General features: G+C 48.4%; 1 protein-coding gene across 3 annotated transcripts in view; it reads right to left on the reverse strand.

Annotated features, from left to right (window-relative positions):
- Window positions 1-17,470, reverse strand: part of RAVER2 (ribonucleoprotein, PTB binding 2) — a 61,516-nt gene extending 44,046 nt beyond the window's left edge. For 2 of the 3 annotated variants that reach the window (XM_077450548.1, XM_077450547.1), the window contains exons 1-2: window positions 17,229-17,469; window positions 4,127-4,193 (exon numbers count right to left, since the gene is read on the reverse strand). In XM_077450548.1, coding sequence (XP_077306674.1) covers window positions 4,127-4,193; window positions 17,229-17,411 — 250 coding nt within the window. In that variant the 5' untranslated portion in view covers window positions 17,412-17,469. Of the gene's footprint in view, window positions 1-4,126; window positions 4,194-17,228 lie in introns of all 3 variants that reach the window. The other variant, XM_077450549.1, reaches the window with a different exon arrangement.
- Between the last annotated feature and the right edge of the window lie 6,639 nt (window positions 17,471-24,109).

Below are 24,109 nucleotides of genomic sequence, written 5' to 3' on the forward strand. Positions count from 1 at the left end.
TAGGGTCTCAAGAATTGAAATAGGCCGTCAGTCCTTCAGGTGTGATCAATTTTCAGATATTGGCACCATAGCTTGTGGACTCTATAACTTTCACAAAGACCAAATAATATCCACCAATTTGTACTTATTTTTACCAAAGATATGTAGTAGTATAAATTTTGGCCAAAATTTATGAAGAAAAAATTACTAATCTGCTAAATTTTATAACAGAAACAAAGAAAAATTCGTTTTTTTACAGAATTTTCGGTATTTTTTCTTTTATAGCACAAAAAATAAAAAACCCAGCGGTGATTAAATACCACCAAAAGAAAGCTCTATTTGTGTGAAAAAAAGACAAAAATTTCATATAGGTCCAGTGTTGCATGACTGAGTAATTGTCATTCAAAATGCGAGAGCACCGAAAGCTGAAAATTGGTCTGGTTATTAAGGGTGTTTAAGTGCCCAGTGGTCAAGTGGTTAAAAAACGTTTTGACTAAACGAACACGTTAAACATACAAAATACCCCACATTCAATTTAAAGTGGTTCTAAAGGTAGGTTTTTTGCCTTAATGCATTAGGGGTAAAAAAAAATAAATAAAAAAAAAAGTGTGCGGCAGCCCCCTAATACTTACCTGAGCCCCATCATGATCCAACGCTGTGCATGAGAGGCTCGGGTCTGCAAGGACCCTCCCTCCTCATTAGCTGAGCCAGCATTGGCACCCCCTGCTGTCAATCACAGCCAGTAAGCCAATGAGGAGAGGGGGTGTGGCCGAGCAATATGGTGTAGTGGGTAGCACTCTCACCTAGCAGTAAAAAAGGGTCGCTGGATTGAATCTCAACCACGGCATTACCCGCCTGGAGTTTGCATGTTCTCCCTGTGTGGGTTTCCTCCGGGTACTCCAGTTTCCTCCCACACTGCAAAGACATGCTGGTAGGGTAATTGGCTTCTGTCTAAATTGGCCCCAGTATAAGAATGTGAGTTAGGGACCTTAGATTGTAAGCTCCTTGAGGGACCGATGTGCATGTACAATGTATATGTAAAGCTCTGTGTAAATTGACAGCGCTATGCAAGTACTTTAAATAAAATAAAAAGGACCCAGACAGAGATAAATACCAGACAAGTGTCATACAGATACACTTCAAGGTGTTATTTACATGACTTGACTATTGTGCTGTGTAGGTTAAGGTGTGATGCTTTTCAGACATATTCTTCAACATCCGAGATGGAATTCAGATTTCTGCAAATCTTTTCTGTGCGAGACATGCGTGTCCCTCATCAGGGAAAAGATGTGACCACCCCGGTGTAGATTGCAGCACAGGAGCCACAAATATTGCAACTGACTGCATGATAACACAACGCTTATGGCCTGTACACACGATCCGAATATCCTAAGACAGTTGGAACGACTTATTTCGATTAATAGTCGCAAGTAGAAATTGAATAGGTAACTAAAGTCCTGAAAATTCTCGTACGATAGAAAAAATAAAAAATTTGGAAGTGATGTCATGTGTTGTAATGTATTTGTATTGTATTATACTGACTACACAAAAATCGTACGATCTGGTATAGTACGAGGAAAATATTCGTGCTTGTCTGGTCGAATAATATCGTGATCGGCTCTCAAAAGTAGTGTACACACGATTCAAATATCGCACGATTCTTCCTCAGACCACAGTTTTCGTACGATATTCGGATCGCGTGTACGGGCCATTAGCAAAACTATAGTGCTTTGTGGAAAAAAAAAAAAAAAAAAAAAACACACTTCTGATGATATACAGGTTTTATATAGCGCCAACAGTTTGCGCAGCACTTTACAATATGAGGGCAGACATTACAGTTACATTACAATTTGGTACAAGAGGAATCAGAGGGCCCTGCGTGTTAGAGCTTACAATCTAAAAAATATCCCTTCAGGCCTTTTAAACTGAACTTCAGACAAAAAAAAAATCAAATAAATATGAACAGTTCTACCTGCAAAAGGGTTTGTATTTTTTTTCTTGTATTGTTTAAACGAATGATAGTTTTCAATTGAAAAAAAACAAAAACCGTACATTTAAATACCCATCAATGCAGCCTTATCCCCGCTGAGATCGCAGGGACTGGGCAGAGCCGAGATACACATAGCCGAGTGTACTCGGCTCTTCTCACAGTCACGCCCAGTCCCGCCCTATGATGGACATAATACAGGTCTAATAGCAGGTGTATCTCGGCGGCGATGCTCCGCTCAGTCAACGGAGATCGATGTATAACACGCACCCACGATTTTCCCCTGATTTTAAGAGGGGGGGGGGGGGAGAGTGCGTTATACGCCACATTTCCAATGAGCCATTGCAAGGCTGGCAGTTACAATTACTCGTAGTTCTGCAACAGCTGGAGGGCCCCAGGTTGCACACCCATGTCCTAAGCACTCTTGAGAGTGTGTTGCAGTCCAGTGGCTATAGCAGCCTCTCACACCTTTACCAACACAGAGGAAACCCTTGAAATCTCTTTCCGGTTCTCGGGAGAACCCCTGCTAAAAAAAAAAAAAAAAAAAAAGACAGACAGACAATCTACAACTCCTGGTACATTAAAGTGCGATGATCAATGGGAAGAATGCTCCTTACACTTGCAGTCATTGGGCAGAATACTCCCCTTACAGATAGCTAAAAAGATCAACGGTGTCAGTGAGAACTTATCTGAGAAGCAGAATTTGCCTATTGCTTAAGGAACCCCTAGCAACCTCTGGGAGGTACCCTGGTTGAGAAACCCTGGCCTACAGTAATCAGCACTAGCATATCTTTTACACCCTTATTCAGGAAGGAATGCCTACTACTGAAGCCAAGGAAGTACCCAAGACACAGCAATCCAATGTGGGCTTCAAGTAAGTAGAGTGTTTAAGGGTGAGGAAAGCTAGAGTTGCACGATTGACCACTTAAGGACCGCCTCACGCTGATATACGTCGGCAGAATGGCACGGCTGGGCACTATCACGTACCTGTACGTCGCTCTTTAAGTGCCCAGCCGTGTCCTGCGCTCCGTGACCGTGGCCGCAGGACCAGCGGACCTGATCGCCGCTGGTGTCCCGCGATCGGGTCACAGAGCTGAAGAATGAGGAGAGGTCCTAGTGTGGCTGTCACCGATCGTCTGCTCCCTTTTATAAGGAAAGATGATCAGTGACGTCAAATGCCAGGCCATGCCCCCCTACAATATGCGTTTTTATTTTTTATAACCTCACACAACCCCTACACTGCCCCCTAGTGGTTAACTCCTTCACTGCCATTTACACAGGGGGTGATCAAATACCACCAAAAGAAAGCTATTTGTGGGAAAAAAAAAAAGGACGCCAATTTTGTTTGGGAGCCACGTCGTACGACCGCGCAATTGTCAGTTAAAGCGACGCAGTGCCGAATCGCAAAAAGGAGTCTGGTCCTTTGGCTGCAAATTGGTCCGGCGCTTAGGTGGTTAAGGCTCCATTCACACCCGAGTAATAATTTACTGGCATTTTTCAGGCTTTTTACAAGATTTTCTAAAGCATTTTAGAAAAAAAAAATAAAAATAAAAAAAAATAAAAAAAAATGTGCATTACAAGCGTTCTACAGCTTCTGGCGTTTTTTGGTTTAGCCAATAGAAAGCACTAGGGAGAGGAGAGGGAGCATAAATTTGGGGAGGAGAGGTGCTATTTGAGCATTTTACAAGCATTTTTCTGCTCAAGTCAGGCGTTTTCATTAAAGTCTATGGAGCCAAAAAGAAGCTCATGTACTTTTTTTTGAGCTTCAGGCCAAGGCTCATATGTGAACAGGGGCCATTGACATTAATGTGATTTTGCTTGTTGGGCGTTTTGGAGCAGAGCCGAGCGCTTTACAAGCTGAAGAATTGCTCAGGTGTGAGCAGGGCCTGAAAACATAATAAAAAAGTAGAGAGCGCACCCTTTATAATTGGCCGTGGCAGGCATGCAGGCCTATGGACTTGAAGTGCTCACTACAGAAGTCTCCAGGGAGATAAAAATGTATGTGAAATAACCTGCCAGGATCTATCAAAGACAGAAATGTCAGTTATGTACAGGTTAACCCTTGCAGGAAACAATGTCCCGTCACCCTTGCACATACATTGAGAGAGATTTTTTTTTTTTTATATACACACACACACACACAGTGTAAGCAAAACTTACCTGTCTTTTTATTTTTATCCACATAGCAATATTTGATCTCATAGTCCTTGAACAGTTCTTGGATATCCTAGGAGAGAAGGGGAAAAAAAAAAATATATATATATACATTTAGAATAAACAAAAAAACAACTCCATCTGTGATAGAGAACAGATACTGCTGATGGAACATATGGAATGGAGCTGGTGTTTACTTAAGAAATTGCTGTAACGTCATGTATTTATACAGACACAGCTCCTGCAAATACTTCTCAGCTAGATACTGGAAATGACACAAAAAACTGGAGTTAGTACTTACCGGTAACTCCTTTTCCGGTGGTCTTCCAGGACAGCCCTTGAGAGATGGAGCTCCTCCCATCGACACAGGAAACACATTGCCACAGTTCAAAAGGCGGTCCCTCAGGTCCCTGGTCAGTCATTCACCAAGAACCGAAGGATGGAACTGAAAAACATATAAACCATAACAGGTAATAACATTAGTACATCACTATAATCAAATAAAGGGTGGGATCGTGCTGTCCTGGAAGACCACCGGAAAAGGAGTTACCGGTAAGTACTAACTCCAGTTTTCCCAAGTGTTCTTCCAGGACAGCCCTTGAGAGGATCCCCAAGTACTTACCAGATTAGGGGGGGACCACGGCCTGGAGGACTTTCCTCCCAAAGGCCTGATCCTGACTAGACATTAAGTCCAGTCGGTAATGCCTTGTAAAGGTGGAAAAGCTTGACCATGTGGCTGCTTTACATACCTGCTCCGGGGTGGCACCAGCTCTTTCTGCCCAGGATGCAGACAACGCTCTTGTGGAGTGAGCTTTAACACCCTCAGGAGGATCTCTATTCAAGGCCTTATACCCCTCTGCTATAGCTAGCCTAATCCATCTAGCTATGGTTACTTTTGAAGCTTTCTGTCCCCTACGCTGTCCGGAAAAAAGGACAAAAAGGGAGTCTGAGATTCTGAATGGATTTGTTATTTTAAGATATTCTAGAATACACCTCCTCACATCCAATAAATGAAAACGTTCCTCTTTCTCATTTGCTGCATTTTGACAAAATGAAGGGAGGACAATATCTTGGGACCTATGGAAGCTAGATGCTACCTTTGGTAAGAACCCAGGGTCTGTCTTTAGAATGACTCTGTCTTCTAGGATCTGTAGGAATGGTTCCCTGATGGAAAGTGCTTGGATTTCACTGACCCTACGGGCTGAAGTGATTGCCACCAGGAGAACTGTCTTAAAGGTAATAAGCCTTAGGGAGGCCTCTGAGATAGGCTCAAAGGGTGACCCCAAGAAAGCTTTTAGCACAACTGCTAAATCCCAGGATGGGACTTTTGTGATTCTGACTGGCTTGCGTCTAGCGACTGCCTTACAGAATCTAGCGACAAAAGGATTTTCCTGTAAGCGTTCATCTAGGTATACACTTAAGGCAGCTATCTGTACTTTAATAGTACTTAGGGTTAAACCCTTGTTTACACCTTCCTGTAAAAACTGTAGAATATTAGCCGTATTTATGTCCCGGCTATTCAGCCAGCTATTGAATTTTTTCCAGACTTTTTTGTAAATAGCTCTCGTGACTGGTTTGCGACTCTGTAGTAAGGTCGCAATTACCTCGTCTGACAGGCCCTTACTCCTTAAGATTTCCTCCTCAGTAACCACGCTGACAGCTTCAGTGTGGCGACCTGCGGATGGTAAAGAGGTCCCTGCGACAGGAGGTCCTGTCTGTAGGGAAGTCTTAGAGGCGGACAGTCTGTCAATTGTAGCAACGTTGTGAACCACGGTCTCCTGGGCCAAAAAGGTGCTACTAGAATCAAACAGGTTTTCTCCTTGAGGAATCTTGCTAGGACCCTCGGAATGAGATGAAGAGGGGGAAATGCATACGCCAGACTGAAAGTCCATGGAGTTTGCAAGGCATCTACCGCCAGGGGTTGATCTCCTGGGTTTAGCGAGAAAAAATTGGGAACCTTTGCATTTTTCTTGCTCGCAAAAAGGTCTACCTCTGGTTCTCCCCAGTGAGCTGTTATGAGATTGAATGCCTCTGGGTGTAAGGACCATTCTTGGTTCGAAATCTTTTGTCGACTCAAGAAGTCCGCCTTGTTGTTCAGCTCCCCTTTCAGGTGAACTGCAGAAATGGATTCCAGATTGGCTTCTGCCCACTGGAGAATGCGTCTGGCTACCACCATCAAACGAGGACTTCTGGTTCCTCCTTGTTTGTTTATGTATGCTACAGCCGTCGTATTGTCTGAACGGACTTGTAGATGGTGACCCTGTATTGCGGGGTGGAAAGCTAGAACAGCTCTCAGGATTGCTGTTAGTTCTTTCCAATTGGAAGAGAAACATTTCTCCTCCGGGGTCCACTTGTCCTGGACCCAGCTTGAGCCTAGGTGGGCTCCCCAGCCCCAACTGCTCGCATCCGTTGTTAGTGTTGAAGTGATAGGAAGGACCCAATGAACCCCTTTGTTTAGGTTCTCCCTGTCCTTCCACCACCAGAGGGAGCGTTTTACCCTTGAGGGGATCGATACCTCCTCCTTTCAGATCTCTGCCTTTTAATTGTTCTAACAGAAAACCCTGAAGTTCTCTTTGATGGAACCTGGCCCATTGTACGGCTGGAATGGCTGCCGTCATAAGACCTAAGACCGACATTACTTCCCTCACCGTACACTTGGGGCTGCATTGAAGAAAAGATATTCTCTGCCACAGATTCAAAATCTTTTCTTCCGGCAGTATAATTTTCTGATCTACAGACTTGATCCAGTACCCCAGATACAGGATCTCCTGTGTTGGGGTTGTCTTGGATTTCTCCTGACTGACAATCCACCCTAATCGACTCAGACTGAGTTGAGTCAATTCTAGGTCCTGAGAAAGACGACTCTCTGAGTGGGCTGTTAGGAGCAGATCATCTAGGTAGGGGATAATTGAGACTGATTGAAGCCTCAGAGGAACTAAAGCCTCTCAGAGAACCTTGGTAAAGATTCTCGGAGAGGATGATAGACCGAAGGGAAGTGCTCTGCACTGAAAGTGGTAAACCTTTGTGTCTATCTGCACTGCCATTCGAAGAAATTTCTGGCATTCCTCCCTTATTGGAATGTGCAGATAAGCATCCCTTAGGTCCAGGGTTGCCATAAATGTCTCTTTCTGCAGGAGATTCTTTATGGAATAAATGGACTCCATCCGAAATCTCTTGTAACGGATGGAGCGATTCAGTGGACGGAGGTTCATAATTAGTCTGAATCTCCCTGACGGTTTTCTTACCACAAAGATGTGCGAGTAAAAACCGTCCCCTTGTTCCTGAATAGGGACTGGTGTCAATACTTCTTGATCTACCATTTCCCCTATTAGTAAAGGTAAGGCCCTGGCCTTTTCTGAGTGACTTGGAAGCTTTGTCACCAGAAACTTGGAAGGAGGGTTGCTGTGAAATTCCAGCGCATGACCCCTTTTTATTATATTTAAGACAAACTCGTTCGAGGTTGTCTCTTCCCATTGAGGAAGAAATTTGCTTAATCTTCCTCCCACAGGAACCCTGACGTCACTGGGGTTTGGGATCCTGATTGGGGCGGCTAAACAGTATGCCCCCTTTTCCTTTCCCTTTATGTCCCGACCAATGCTTTTTGGGGGTTGAACTCTTCTCTGATTTAGAGGGTTCCTTAAAGGGACGAAAAATTTTTCTTTGAAAATTTTTCTTTTTTGCGGGAAAGGTTTTCTTTTTGTCCGCCGTCCTTTCTAAGGCGGAGTCTAATTCAGGCCCGAAGACTAAGTCTCCTGTAAAAGGGACGCTGCACAGGCGGGTTTTAGACGCCGTGTCTCCCCCCCAGGTTTTCATCCATACTGACCTCCTTGCTGCCACTGAAAGTGCTGCAGATTTAGCCGTAAATTTAACGGAGTCCGTGGAGGCGTCAGAGATGAAACTGGTGGCCTTAAAAAGCATAGGGAAGGATTTCAAAAGCTCCCCCCTAGGAGTGCCTGCCTTTAAGTGTTCTTGTAGTTGCGATAACCAGAACTCCAGGTTTCTAGCTACACAGGAAGTGGCTAGAGCTGGTTTTAAGCCTGCCATAGAGGCATCCCAGGCCCTCTTTAAGACAATGTCTGTTCTCCTGTCCATGGGATCTTTCAGGTGGCCCATATCCTCAAAGGCCAGATCAGCCTGCTTTGAGATTTTGGACAGAGGGGCGTCTAGTTTTGGATTTTTATTCCAGACCGCCTCTGGGCTCTCATCAAAAGGGAACCTTCTCTTAAGGGATTTAGGAAAGAAAACCTTCTTGTCTGGTTCAGACCACTCCTTAAGGACAAGGTCAGAAAGCACCTTATGTATAGGGAAAACCCTTGCTTTCTTTTTCTCCAGAGCCTCATACATTTGATCATGTCTGGATAACTGAGTTTCTTCCTCCTCAATTTCCAGCGTATCATAGATAGCCCCCATTAGCTCATCTACTTCCTCGAGAGATAATCTATATTTTGAGGCTTTAGATGCTGCTTGATCCTCTTCCTGACCCGAGTCAGTGTCAGAGGATTCGGGACTAATCAACGTGGGGCTAGGCTCCCTGACCATACGGGGCTCCCCTGAGCTGGGTGTTGTAAGGCATGGTGAGGATGAGATTATAGTTGTTTTACTCGTGGAGGCAGCTGCAGCTGATCCCACGTCAGTGATTAACTCCCGGAGGGACTTAAAGGTCGACGCCATTTCCTCTTTAAAGGAGCCCAAAAACTTTGCTAAAGGGGAATCTGCCTCAGATTTAAGCAAGCTTGCAATGCATTGCTTGCATAGGGCTTTGTTAGAGCCCGAGGACAACCTATTCCCACAATTAGGGCACTTTTTGCGGCCTGTCTTGTCTTCCCTTGGCATCTCTTTAGCCTGAAAATAAGAAGACAAAAGGATTTCTTAGCGTCAGCACCATGTCCCTCTTAGAATCACCACTAACAAACAACCTCACTGTGAGTAAACCGCCACCGTGGGGTACTACAGGGCCCAGCCTACAAACACCACCACTCCACCAGAGTAATAGCATGCCCAGCAGCCTACCTGGGTTTGGCTGGTGCCTGTCTCCGCCGGAGTATCCTGGGGAATAGCCTCCATGGTCCCCCTCTGACGCTCCGAATCCCGCCGCTAATCCGGTATAGCTGGACGCTGGTCGGGCTTCACAGGCACAGCGCTGGCTCTCCCTCTCCTCCTTGTACCCTTAGAGACCCGGAACCGGAAGTCTCGGCACGCAGTGATGACGCGGTTCCGCCGGAAGTGAACGCTCGGCGTCTCCGACCCCCTGCAACGAGGAGGGAAGATGGAAGGTTCCACTCACCACTCCTGGGGGAAACCGGCGTCATTCTGCCCCTGGCCACCTCGGCACTGGAAGGAGGAGGGTAACGGGTCTGCTCCGGTTCAGCTGGACGGTACCCGAGCCAAAGAAAAAAGGTATGGACCCAAACTGCAGCCATAAACCAGGACCCGGTCCCTTAGGCTTGCAGATTCTCAGGCAGCCCCTGAGAGGGGCCTCCAGGTTCCTGGCAACATGTTCCTCCGACGGAGGAAACACAAATGACTGACCAGGGACCTGAGGGACCGCCTTTTGAACTGTGGCAATGTGTTTCCTGTGTCGATGGGAGGAGCTCCATCTCTCAAGGGCTGTCCTGGAAGAACACTTGGGAAAAACATTTTGCTTCTTTCCTTAATGAAGTGAAAGTGTTTTTATTTTCAGCAAAGCTGCTAAATCGTGCGCTTTAATGGACAGTCCGGCCCAAACCCCCCGAAAAACGCTGGCAGGATCTGGAGTTCTGCCTTCAGCTGCAGAATCCATTAGGCAGTCATCCCACACTACCTACTCTTTATGCTGCTATTAATAAACGCATATCGATTCAAGTAGGATGTGGCTATCGGAAGAGCTTCTCAATGAAGAAAATGGAAAGTTCAGGAGGGTAAGCTCGGACTATCCATAAACCTGTCCATGGCTGACCTCCTTTTGAAATACATTAGTTTCCCCTTGGTCTCCGGCTTCAATTACTTTTTCATTTACTGTCCCAGAACAAGCATGCAGCAAGTCAGAACGCCTGAGCCAATCGCTTATTCCAGATCTGTAATTAAAGCGATTGTAAAGTCAGACGGTGTATGTATGCATGCATGTATGGCATTCTCTGCAGTAAGATAAAGCCTCCTGTGTGCAGCAGCCCCCCTCCGCCCCACTAATACTTGCCCGAGTCCCATCTCAATCAAACAATGTTGTAGGATTGTTTCGGCTGCCCAGAACTCCCCTCATTGGCTAAGACAGCGGTGTGGCGCCACTGGGCTCCCGCTGCTGTCAAAGTCAGTCAGCCAATCAGGAGAGAAAGGGGACGGGGGCAGGCCACAGCTCTTTGAATGGACATATGGGGGCAGCCAAGCCACACCTCCCTAGCAAGCTGCTTGCTGTGGGGGGGGGGGGAGGGCACTCAACAGGAGGGAGGGGCCAGGAGCACCAAAGGGGGACACGAGAAGGGGAGGATCCGGGCTGCTCTGTGCAAATTCACTGCAGAGGGCAGGTAAGTATAACATGTTTTTTTTTCTTAAATAACAGATTTTACAATCACTTTAACTAGATGCTGACCGCCGGCTGTCAAATGACGGCCAGGCGGAGCACCTATTGTGGTGGGAGGCCGTCATTCCCTGCAAAGGCAAAGCATAGTAGTCCATTATGTGTCACTTACCTGACACGGGAGCCAGTGAAGTCACCGCTGTCCTCTGTAGTCCGGTGCATCCATCTTCTCGGTGGGGTCTCGCAGCTCCGCCGCTATCATTCGGCGAAGCTGCGATGACGTCACTCCCGCGCATGTGCACGGGAGCCGCCACACGCGGCATATTCGCCGCTGCGCTCTGTGCGCCTGCACGCCGTAGACAGCGGCGCCTGTCTTTCGGCAAATATCTCCTAAACCGTGTAGGTTTAGGAGATATTTCTTGGACCTACAGGTAAGCCTTAATCTAGGCTTACCTGTAGGTCAAAGTGTGTTGTAAGGGTTTACAACCACTGTAATCTAGGCTTACATGTAGGTCAAAGTGTGTTGTAAAGGTTTACAACCACTTTAAATGTAGTTGTATATTTCTTACTACCATAAACCAACAAAAAATAAATAAAAAAATGTAAATAAAAAAATTCTTCCGGTCTACATCTCCCCAAGGTAATACATAAAACCTGGCCTGTTAGTGGGCCCTGAGGACAGGGTTGATGACCACTGTACTACACCATGAGGAGCTTGGTATTGCACAAAGCCGTCCCTTACCTCCTTTTCTTGAGTCCCTCGCTGGCACTGACTACTCCTTCCCTGCTGGTGCCCCTCGGGATGCCACATGTTGAGGGGGCACCTACCAGAGCTGGGATGTGAGCATCCATAGACAATACACACAGCCCCCCCCCCCACAGGATTTGACTGACAGCAGCAAGAGCAAATGGCTCCCAGTATATTGAGAGGGAAGAAAGAGAGAACAGTGCTGCTGCATATGGGGATAGTGCTGGATAAAGAGAGGACTAAGGTTTGGGGGGGGGGGGGGGGAAGACTGTAGTGCAAATCTGCAAAAAGCACCAAAAATGCATAGGTGTGAATCCAGCCACCAACTGAGCTGAAGCTCGGGGACCTGGAGATGCTGTCTGATAGGGGTGTCCAAATCACAGAAGTTTCACCTAAACCAGGATATATACACACACACACACACACATTGTATTTCAATTGATTATCTTGCAGTTTGCCAGGAGTTCACTTTTATGGATTACTTCTTCAGGTGTAATAGATTTTCCAGGTGTTATTTAGTGTAGACAAGATTCTATGAACGTTATCTGCACCATTATTTATAGTCCTTAAGTTCAGTTCGATATTTTCTTAAAGCCTTCTGGAAACCTACGACATGATTATTAAATCCGACAACCAGGGCCCCTCATTCTGCCATTCAGGGGTAAAAATTAACAGAAAAGAAAAGGAAAAAGAAAAAAAGAAAAAAAGAAAAAAAGAAAAAAAGAAAAAAGAAAAAAAGAAAAAAAGAAAAAAAGAAAAAAAGAAAAAAAGAAAAAAAGAAAAAAAGAAAAAAACATCTGCGAGCCGAGCTCCAGCAAAGAGATGGATTTTTTGCCATTACCAGGTCTGACGGTTTCCTCTTATTTCTCTAGAATGAGCCGTCAGACTATACATAAATAAAATATAACGCTACGCAGCAGAGCGAACAATTTCCTATCCAACAAAGTCCGGGCCCCAACTATTCCCGATAGAAGAATGCTGTACGAGAGACTCGATAAAAAGGCCTGCAGACAGTATGGCTTTCAGATCAGTCATTTTTAGCGCTTTTGCATTTCATCACTAAAAATGCAAATTCAGCCCGTCCATCTGCTAGGCAAAGCAAGAATGACACTGGATCCCTCAACAAGCGCCATCTGGGACTACAGTGTACAACAACAGCGGGGGAGGCAGGGAAATCAGGTGGGCTAATGGGACTAAAACCTCGATGTTATAATCAAAGTCAGAAAAATCCACTTTGGTTTTCAGGCGTTTTAGTGCTAGAAAGAGCACCTGAAAAACGACCTCCCATTCACTTCAATGTGTTTTATCAGTCCCCTCCCCCCACAGTTAGAATCACTCCCTAGGACACACATTTAACCCCTGCAGCACCCCCTAGTGTTAACCCCTTCCCTGCCAGTCACATAGTAATCAGTGCATTTTTTTTATAGCATCGATTGCTTTATAAAATGTCAAAGGTCCAAATATAGTGTCCGATCTGTCCGCCACAATGTCACTGTCATGATATAAAAAACAAAAAAAAACAAAAAAAACAAAAAAAAAACAAAAAAAAACAAAAAAAACAAAAAAAACAAAAACCCCCACACATCACACACAGATCGCTGTCATTAGTAGTGAAAAAAAAATAAAAATTTAATAAAAATGGCATAAATCTAATCCCTATTTTGTAGATATAACTTTTGCGCAAACCAATCAATATACGCTTATTGTGTTTTTTTTTTTTTTGTACCATAAATATGTAGAAGAATACATATCGGCCTAAAACAGTGTTTCTCAAATCCAGTCCTCAGGCCCCCCCAACAGGTCATGTTTTCAGGATTTCCCTTCAGATGAAACAGCTGTGGTAATTGCTAAGGCAGTGAAACTGATCAAATCACCTGTGAAAAATAATAGAAAACCTGAAAACATGACCTGTTGGGGGGGGCCTGAGGACTGGATTTGAGAAACACTGGCCTAAAAGGAGGAAAAAAAAAAAAAAAGATATTCATCATAGTAAAAGTAATAAATAGTGTTTTTTTTCCAAAATTGTCGCTTTTTTTGTTCATAGCGCAAAAAATAAAAAACGCAGAGGTGATTAACTAAATAAACTAAATACCACTAAAAGAAAACTATGGGGGGGGGGAAACGATCAAAATGTCATTGAGGTACAACGTCGCAATTGCCAAAGTGTGACAGCGCTGAAAGCTGAAAATTGGCCTGGGCAGGAATGGGGTAAAAATGCCCTGTATTGAAGTGGTTAAACAAAGGTAAAGCACCGCTAAAACGAGCAGCATTTTAACGCAGCCCCAGTGTGAAAGGGATACGTTTTTTTTTTGTTTTTTTTAAATGCACGTCTTTTTGCAGAAAAAAAAAAAAAAAGGCGATAAAAATTTTTTTTTTTATATGAATTTAACTTGGTGCCTGGATAGCATTGCACCCATTATCAGCAGATTGTGGGTGCCATGCAGGACTCCTGCAGACTTCTCAATGCATCTGTGTCTGCTTGTACCTCCTATGGGCAGATACACAATGACAGGAAGAATGAATTAACCAGCAGAGTGTTCAACAGCGCCGTGGTAGTTCATTGAAAACTACAAGCCGACAGCCACAAAGGCTGACAGGACGGGTAGTTTCCCAACCAGAGGAATGTGAATGGATGATGTAGCCAGGACAACGCAATTGTCAGTTAAAGTAATGTATTAATAAATAGCCTGATCACGAATAGTGGAGGGGGGAAGTCTTCTGGAGTTCAAGTGGAGGGGAGGAAGAGGGGAGGAAGAGGGGAGGAAGAGGGGAGGAAGAGGGGAGGAAGAGGGGAGGAAGAGGGGAGGAAGAGGGAGGAAGAGGGGAGGAAGAGGGGAGGAAGAGGGGAGGAAGAGGGGAGGAAGAGGGGAGGAAGAGGGGAGGAGAGGGGAGGAAGAGGGGAGGAAGAACCCACATGCGCTTTTGGGGGGGGGGGGAGTTACAGAATCTCTCTTTATCCATTCCTTCTGCACTCCCCCGTGACCCGTTTTCAGCAGACTGAAGCCCGCTGTTGGCTGGCATCACAGAGCCAGGCTCAGGCAAGATCACAAGGAAGTCAGAAACCGCCCACATATACCTGGACTGGCACGCGGCTCAGCGAGCCACTGAGAGCCTGATCCAGCCGCTTCTGCCCCCTCCTAATGACAGTCACCATCTCCCTGTTAAGGGAGCTCTGAGAACAGAGCGATCGGCGGTGTTTGATTGCTCGCACCAGTGGGAACCGGCCCTTACACTTTGGCTTTAGAACCACTTTAACTACACAGTGCTTCCAAGTCCTGTCAAAGAGTTATTACAAAAGAAAATTTTTGGGAAACAAAATTTACTCCCCCCCCCCATTAGTATTTCTACCTGGCGTTTTGCTCACTTGTCTCCGATTCATGAATATACAATAACTGAAATGAATGAATGAATGACTAGGTGAATTAGCGCCGTGCAGACACCGGTCATTATACGGCATTCATGGGACGTATATATTCTGCTAATGCAAACAATTTTACAAAGTGAAGGAAAAATGATGGGATCGGCCTCTCTTCAACCTTCCCAGAACTACTCAACAAATATCAACACTTGGAGGATTCTGACAGCTCCAGATATATTGAATGTCGGGGTAAATAAAGCCGACAGAGCCAGGAAAGCGGAGGAATTTCCACTGCAGCGTTTACTCCCTTCTATGTCAATGAGCAGAGCCAGCTCAGTCCTAGCAGAGCTTTTCCCCTCCTCCGCCTGGCTCACAGACCCCGGAGAGAGGAAAGGAAGCAGCCAAAATGTTCCTCACCAGATTTATCTGCATTGGCCGGGAGAACCCAGAGGGTGAAATCCAATCAAGGACCCCCCCCCCCCGCTATACTAGGAAGAACATTAGGGACAACCAAGGAAGTTCTTCCAGCCGTGATCTCTACATCTGGCACCTTGGTGAATATGACAGACAGGATAGTCAGGCCGGCCGGAGAGAGAACAGATTCCTCCATCCACACAAGTGAGGTGACTGGAGGAATCCCCTCCCCCCCCCCCCCCCCCCCCAGGACATTGTACCCCGACAGCAAAACCTGTCACAATACATGGATCAGCGGAAGTTACAGACCCTCCCCACTCAAGGGGGACCGCCGTCACCTCCCGCCAGACCCCCCCCCTTAGGGGGAATCGCCGTCACCTCCCGCCAGACCCCCCCCCCCTTAGGGGGAATCGCCGTCACCTCCCGCCAGACCCCCCCCCCCTTAGGGGGAATCGCCGTCACCTCCCGCCAGACCCCCCCCCCTTAGAGGGAATCACCTCCCGCCAGACCCCCCCCCCCTTAGAGGGAATCACCTCCCGCCAGACCCCCCCCCCCTTAGAGGGAATCACCTCCCGCCAGACCCCCCCCCCTTAGAGGGAATCACCTCCCGCCAGACCCCCCCCCCCCCTTAGAGGGAATCACCTCCCGCCAGACCCCCCCCCCCCCTTAGAGGGAATCACCTCCCGCCAGACCCCCCCCCCCCTTAGAGGGAATCACCTCCCGCCAGACCCCCCCCCCTTAGAGGGAATCACCTCCCGCCAGACCCCCCCCCCCTTAGAGGGAATCACCTCCCGCCAGACCCCCCCCCCCCTTAGAGGGAATCACCTCCCGCCAGACCCCCCCCCCCCTTAGAGGGAATCACCTCCCGCCAGACCCCCCCCCCCTTAGAGGGAATCACCTCCCGCCAGACCCCCCCCCCCTTAGAGGGAATCACCTCCCGCCAGACCCCCCCCCCTTAGAGGGAATCACCTCCCGCCAGACCCCCCCCCCCTTAGAGGGAATCACCTCCCGCCAGACCCCCCCCCCCTTAGAGGGAATCACCTCCCGCCAGACCCCCCCCCCCTTAGAGGGAATCACCTCCCGCCAGACCCCCCCCCCTTAGAGGGAATCACCTCCCGCCAGACCCCCCCCCCCTTAGAGGGAATCACCTCCCGCCAGACCCCCCCCCCCCTTAGAGGGAATCACCTCCCGCCAGACCCCCCCCCCCCTTAGAGGGAATCACCTCCCGCCAGACCCCCCCCCCCCTCAGAGGGAATCACCTCCCGCCAGACCCCCCCCCCCCTCAGAGGGAATCACCTCCCGCCAGACCCCCCCCCCTTAGAGGGAATCACCTCCCGCCAGACCCCCCCCCCCCTTAGGGGGAATCACCGTCACCTCCCGCCAGACCCCCCCCCCCCCTTAGGGGGAATCACCGTCACCTCCCGCCAGACCCCCCCCCCCCTTAGGGGGAATCACCGTCACCTCCCGCCAGACCCCCCCCCCTTAGGGGGAATCACCGTCACCTCCCGCCAGACCCCCCCCCCTTAGGGGGAATCACCGTCACCTCCCGCCAGACCCCCCCCCCCCTTAGGGGGAATCACCGTCACCTCCCGCCAGACCCCCCCCCCTTAGGGGGAATCACCGTCACCTCCCGCCAGACCCCCCCCCCTTAGGGGGAATCACCGTCACCTCCCGCCAGACCCCCACTCAGGGGACCGCCGTCGCCTCCCGCCAGATCCCCACTTTTGAGGGGGGGAGAATCGCCGTCACCTCCCGGCAGACCCCCCAATTAAGGAGGAGACCGCCATCACCTCCACAGGACCCCCACTTAAGGGAAATCGCCGTCACCTCCGCCGGACCCCCACCCAGGAGCCATCACCTCTGTCAGAACCCCACTTAAGGGGACTGCCATCACCTCCACAGGACCCCCACTTATAGAACATCCACATCCCCTCAATGGGACCCCCACTCAGGGAAAGCCTCCAATCCCCCCCCCCCCACTAAGGCTGCGCCATCACCTCCCCGGGACCCCCTCATGTAGGGGACCGTCACCCCTCTGGGGCCCCTCTTACAGAACTTTTCCCTCCCCCGGCCTCACACTCCCCTCTCCTCCAATCACCTGGCTACAGCAGTCGGCCGGCAGGTTCCTGACGAGGATCTTCCTCCGGTTCTCCAGCTCCCAACGCGTCTCCTCCAGCCTCCTCCTCATCTCCCCGGGCTCCAATGCCGGCACCCCTGGGGGCCCATATCCCCCCAGCCCAGCGGGAGACGGGAGGGGGAGCCCGGTGACCAGCGCCGCCATTTTGCTGCGGCTGGCTCGGTGTGAGTGCGGTGTGTGTGCGAGCACAAGGAGGCCACGCCCATGTCTCCGCCCCTCTCCCCTCCTCGCTCCCCCTCACCTGGGATCCCCTAGCTGGCTCCTCCCCCTTCAGCCGGCTTCCCGTCTCAGCTGAGGGCCGACAAGACTCCTCCCCCTGTGTGACGTCACGATGTTCACAGCAGCTGCTCCTTCATGAGTCCTGTGAGGGCTCCACACTCCCTCCATACACCCCATAATAAAGTCATCACCACCCGCCATAGATATCTTCTCAGCACCAATTCTTTATATAGGAAGACAATCGAGGCTCATTGTATATAATAATATCCTCTATACATCCCACACAGAGAGAAAACCATTCATGGACTACAAGTCTCAGCAGCACCCATGTGAATGAGGGCTAACATGAAAAAAATGGGATTTTTATATACAGCTTACCTGTAAAATCCTTTTCTTGAGAGTACATCACGGGACACAGGAGCTTCATTACATAGTGGGTTATATAGGCACCTCTGGTGATTGGACACTGGTTGACCCTAATTAAAGAGAATTCCTCCCCTATATAACCCCTCCCATCAGGGAGGCACCTCAGTTTTGTAGCAAAGCAATAAGAACCACGTAAAACCCAAGAGGGGCGGGAGCCCTGTGTCCCGTGATGTACTCTCAAGAAAAGGATTTTACAGGTAAGCTGTATATAAAAATCCCATTTTCTTGATCATACATCACGGGACACAGGAGCTTCATTACATAGTGGGATGTCCCAAAGCAATGCTCAGGTTGAGGGGAGGGAGACACAGATCATAAACATAGACCGCCAGGGACCTGAGGACCTAAACTGCAGCCTGCAGTACACTGCGCCCGAAGGCGATATCCTCTTGCCCTCTGACATCCACCTGATAGAATCTGGTGAATGTGTGGACTGATGACCAAGTCGCAGCCTTACAGATCTGAGCCAGGGAGGCCTGGTGATGCACTGCCCAAGAAGCACTGACAGCCCCAGTAGAGTGCGCTTTCACCTGAAAAGGAGGAATCTTCCCCTTTAAGTCATAGGCCTGAGAAATAACCTGTCTGATCCACCTTGAGAGAGTGGACTTTGACGCTGCCTGACCCCCTTTTAGGGCCTTCTGGCAGAATAAATAAACAGTCAGTTTTCCTTATCTGAGCAGTTGCTTGAAGATAAAGACTGATTGCTCTAACCACATCTAAAGTGTGTAAGGATTCTTCCTCTGTGGACTGAGGATTTGGAAAAAAGGATGGTAGGATTACATCCTGATTCAGGTGGAAACCTGAAACTACCTTAGGTAGAAAGGACCTGTTGGGACGCATGACCACTCGGTCCTTATGGATAATTAAATAGGGCTCTTTACAGGAAAGAGCTGCCAATTCTGATACCCTTCTAGCCGTGGATATGGCTACTAGGAAAACCAGCTTCTTTGTCAGGAGAGTCAAAGAAGCTAGATGCAGAGGTTCAAATGGTTGGGCTTCTAAGGCCGAGAGAACCAAATTCAGATCCCAAGGGCATACCGGAGGTTTGACTGGCGGTCTCATCCGCATAGCCCCCTGGATAAAAGCCCGTACTAGGGAATGCGATGCAAGCGATCTTTGAAAAAAGACCGATAGGGCCGAAATCTGCACCTTGATGGTGCTTATGGCCAAATTCATTTCAAGGCCTGACTGGAGAAAGGCCAAGATTCTGCCAATGACATACCTTCTAGGATGCCATCTCCTGGGTTCACACCAGGAAACATATGTCCTCCAGATCATGTAATAGATACGCCTGGAGGCCGGTTTTCTGGCATTGACCAGAGTGGAAAGGACTGGCCCCGAAAGACCACGGCCTCTCAAAATGTGGGTCTCAGCAGCCAGGCCGTCAAATTCAGACTGCGTAAAGCAGGATGGTAAATTGGGCCCTGTGAGAGCAGATCTGGCCGGAGAGGGAGGGTCCATGACCTGCCCACTGCCAACTTCATGATTTCTGCGAACCATGGTCGCCTGGGCCAAGCCGAGGCCACTAGAAGGACCGGCTTCGTCTCCCTCTTGGCCCTTCCCAGGAACCTCGATAGCAGCGGGCTCGGGGGGAAGGCATAGATCAGATTGTACTGATCCCAGGGAACTGTCAGAGCATCTGACTCCTGAGCAAGTGCATCTCTTGTCCTTGATACAAAGCTGTCCAGTTTCCTGTTGAATCTGGACGCAAACAGATCCACGTCTGGAGTGCCCCACTTGTAACATATATCTCGAAACACATCGGGGTGCAGAGCCCATTCTCCTGGGCACAACTGCTGGCGGCTGAAATAATCCGCCTGCCAATTGTCCACTCCTGGGATGAAGACTGCAGAGAGGCACGGCACATGCTCTTCTGCCCAGACAAGTATGCGATTCACCTCCTTTTGGGCCACCAGACTTCTGGTACCGCCCTGGTGATTGATATAAGCCACTGCGGTGGCATTGTCGGACTGAATCCGAACCGGGAAACCTCGCAGTCTGTGAGACCACTCTCTGAGTGCCATGTAAACTGCCCGAATCTCCAAGATATTTATGGGCAGCAGACTTTCGGTCGCAGACCATTTTCCCTGCGAGCATGTTCCCTATAACACGGCTCTCCAGCCTGTCAGGCTGGCATCCGTGGTGACAATCTTCCACGAGAGGGGAAGAAAGGTTTTGCCCTTCAGCAAATTTTCGGTCTGTAACCACCAGACAAGACTTTTGCGTGCCCGAGGGGATAAACGCATAGGAAGATCCAGGGATTGGGGCTTCCTGTTCCAAATCGCAAGGATGCATCCTTGCAGGGCCTTGAGTGGAACTGGGCGAATGGAACGGCCTCGAAAGAGGCGACCATTTTTCCCAACAGTCTCATGCACAACCGAATGGAGGAAGATCTTCTGCCCAGAATCAGGCGCACCAGATCTCCAATGGCCAAGGCCTTTGGCTTTGGAAGGAACACCCTGACTTGAGCGGTGTCGATAATCAGACCCAGGTAATCCAACCTGGTGGTCGGTTTAAAGATGACTTTTCTAGGTTTATAATCCAACCTAGGTGGCCCAGATGTTCTAGCGTTTTGGTGATGCTGCGACTTAGGCATGTTGCAGTTCTCTCTACGAGAAGTAAGTCGTCTAGGTAAGCCATGACGGCTATGCCCTGAACTCTTAAGATTGCTAAGAGAGGGTCTAGAATCTTCGTGAAGACTCGGGTGCCGTGGCTAGGCCAAACGGCAGGGCCACAAATTGAAAATGGTGCTGCTCTACCGCGAACCTCAGAAACTTCTGGTGTGCGGGAAATATTGGCACATGAAGATATGCGTCTCTGATATCTATTGATGCCATGAATTCTCCTCCTTGTAGGGAGGAGAGCACAGTGCGTATTGACTGCATCCGGAAGGTCTGGATGTGTAGAAACCGGTTTAAGTCTCTCAGATCCAAGATAGGTCTGACACTTCCGCTTGGTTTTGGAACGGTGAAGAGATTCGAATAAAAACCTGAACCCTGATCTTTCGGGCTCACTTCTACTATCACACCCTGGGATAGTAATTGATCTAAGGCCACAAATAGCGGTTTCTGCTTTATCGGATCCCTGGGGATCCTTGACCTTAGAAAACGAGAAGGTGGAATCTCCTGAAACTCTAGCCTGTAGCCCAGAGACACTGAAGAGATCACCCATCTGTCCTGAATCTCCTCCCGCCAGGCGCCTGCAAACTGCAGGAGCCTTCCCCCCACTCGGCCGAGCGGGGGCGCCCCTTCACAAGGAGGTCTTGGAGGTTTGCTTGGCAGGCTTCCGCCCCCAAGTCTTTTTCTGTCCCTGGGCTCAGCCCTGAGGCTTTCCAGCCGAGGAGGGCTGGGAAGGCCGTCGCCACTGTTTAGAGCTTGATGCTTCGGGAGAAAGAGTACGCCTGAATGAAGGACGTTTACTCTTCTTGACTGGAAGGAGTGTAGATTTACCTCCCGAAATATTTTGGACGAATTTATCTAATTCCTCTCCAAACAACCGTTCCCCTTTAAACGGGAACCCAGCCAAATGCTTTTGCATGACATCTCAGCAGCCCAATTCTTTAGCCATAGAGCCCTTCGTATGTGTACCAACATGAGGGACAAACGTGATGCTTGTTGGACAGAATCCAAAATCGCATCAATTATGAAACATAAGATGTGAGGCATTTCTGCATATTTCTCTACTTCCTCATTGGGAAGGAGTTCAAACATCTGTTTAACCTGTTCCTTAAGGAACTGACACAACCCCACGGCTGCGACTGTAGGTTGCACCACAGCGCCGGCCATGGAAAGGGAGGCTTTTAACAAGGTTTCCAGCCCTTTGTCAGCTGGATCCTTAAATACCTGCGCATTATCCAAAGGACAAGTTAGGTTTTTATTCACACAAGAGATAGCCGCATCAACAGATGGGGCCCCCCATTTCTTGGTGAAACTTTCCTCCACGGGATAATACATAGAAAACCTCTTGGGAGGAGAAAACAGTTTATCGGGATGTCCCCAGTCCTTATACATCAAGTCAGCCATTAAAGGATGAATTGGAAAGGAACAGGCAGTCTGTGAGGCTTTCCTGACTCCCAGGGAAGAGACAGAGGATGTAGCGACTTCAGTAGCAGGCATTCTGAATGTGGTACGCACCAATTCAGTATAATACTGCACCTGCTTTCTGAGTGCCTGGGAGGAGGGGACTAACTCCTCATCCTCTGACTGATCCGACTGCTCATGATCCCTATCCAAAGATAGGGATCTCTCCTCATTTTCAGAACAACTGTCTGAGAGAGGGATTTCAGCAGAGGGAGGGGATCTACCCCTTTTTCTGCTATCTTTTAGGGAAGCAGAAATAAAATTCATTATCCTCCCTTCAAAACTCTCCAATGTAGCCCTAAGGGAGTCCTCAGTGACATATACCGGGGCTGCGACATTAGGAGAGGCTGCAAAGCCTGAAAGGGGCACTGACTCGTCTTGAGATGCAGGCTCCACTCTTGCAGAGGGGGATGGTAATCTGCATGCACTTTTGAAATGGACCTAGGCGGTGACCTGCCAGTGCTTTTGTTACCTGCCCCTGAAACCCTCTTACGAGGAGACATAGTACTGAGCTACAAAGCAGAGTTACTAATGTAAAATGCAATCACTTGTTTGTGCTTAAAGTCTCACAATAAATCAATATTAGCTTAACTGCACAATATGATGCCGAGTAGGTGTCTTAGGGTTTTCCTGGATCCAATCCCACGGATGCTTACAGCCCACAGCTCCTGTGTCTCACCTTACAGTCCCCTGACGCTCTGGGCTTTTAAATCGGCCGTTTTGGCGCCTGCATTACAGCATAGAGCACCTGATTGTGCACAGCTGGCAACCACACCCCCCCCCCTTTCCCCATTAGGCCGGGAGCGCGCCCGGCGCGCGTGCACGCGCCCGCGCGCGTGCACGAGGACCACGGGATCCGGGGGGGGGGGGGAGGAGAACCCAAAAGGAGTGACCTGGGACCCCCTGATCTGCGTGGGACCCCTTTTTTACCTTTATTGTGGCAGGGACTGCAAGGAGACGTGAGAGCTGGAGAACCAGGCACTTCACTGAGCGTGTTAGTATTGAAAGGCATGTAAGTATGCATCAGGCTGCTCTTACTCCATCTAGTGGAGGAAACCAGGTAAGACATACAACTACTCACAGTGAAGAAATCCATTCATATATTAAATATATAGGATGACTTCCCATACCTGTTCCCCGCCGCAGGAATTGCTGTGTTTAGACCAATTCCAGCCTTCACCCATCACGGCGGGTATTGTTAGCCAACCTTCAGGCGTATCTGGGGTTCTTACGAAAAGATCCTCCTACCTGGGCCTTGTAAAAAACTCTGCCAGAAACTTACGGGCGCCCTGAGTCAACAGTACCCCAAGTCTGGTTGTCCCAGAGTCCAGTCTTCCAATGGAGAGGACTTACAGGCAAAACCTCGTGTCTTCGGCAGACGAGGCCCGGGTACCATACCATCTTGGGAGTCAAATATCGGCCCGAGGTATGGATCCGGTTTGTTGTAGCCCTTCGGCCCTCGCCGGGACCCGCATAGAGCTAAGTTTTACGTGACCATCGACCAGACACTGGCGAAAAAACTGAGGTGCCTCCCGGATGGGAGGGGTTATATAGGGGAGGAATTCTCTTTAATTAGGGTCAACCAGTGTCCAATCACCAGAGGTGCCTATATAACCCACTATGTAATGAAGCTCCTGTGTCCCGTGATGTATGATCAAGAAAACCTGTTATTTATTTCCACACACATCACTTCTGTACACTTCTCCATATACAGTACATATATATATACCTACACATCACTTCTGTACACTTCTCCATATACAGTACATATATATATATATATATATATATATATATACCCACACATCACTTCTCTATATACAGTATATATATATATATATATATACCCACACATCACTTCTCCATATACAGTATATATATATATATATATATATATATATATATACCCACACATCACTTCTGTACACTTCTCCATATACAGTGTATATATATATATATATACACCCACTCATCACTTCTCCACATACAGTATATATATATATATATATATATGCCCACACATCACTTCTCCATATTCAGTATATATATATATATATATATATATATATATATATATATATATATACCCACACATCACTTCTCCATATACAGTATGTA

Source organism: Lithobates pipiens, unplaced genomic scaffold, assembly GCF_037356315.1.
Source record: "Lithobates pipiens isolate NorthernLeopardFrog02 unplaced genomic scaffold, aLitPip1_a1.2 Scaffold_23, whole genome shotgun sequence".
Lineage (NCBI taxonomy): Eukaryota > Metazoa > Chordata > Amphibia > Anura > Ranidae > Lithobates > Lithobates pipiens.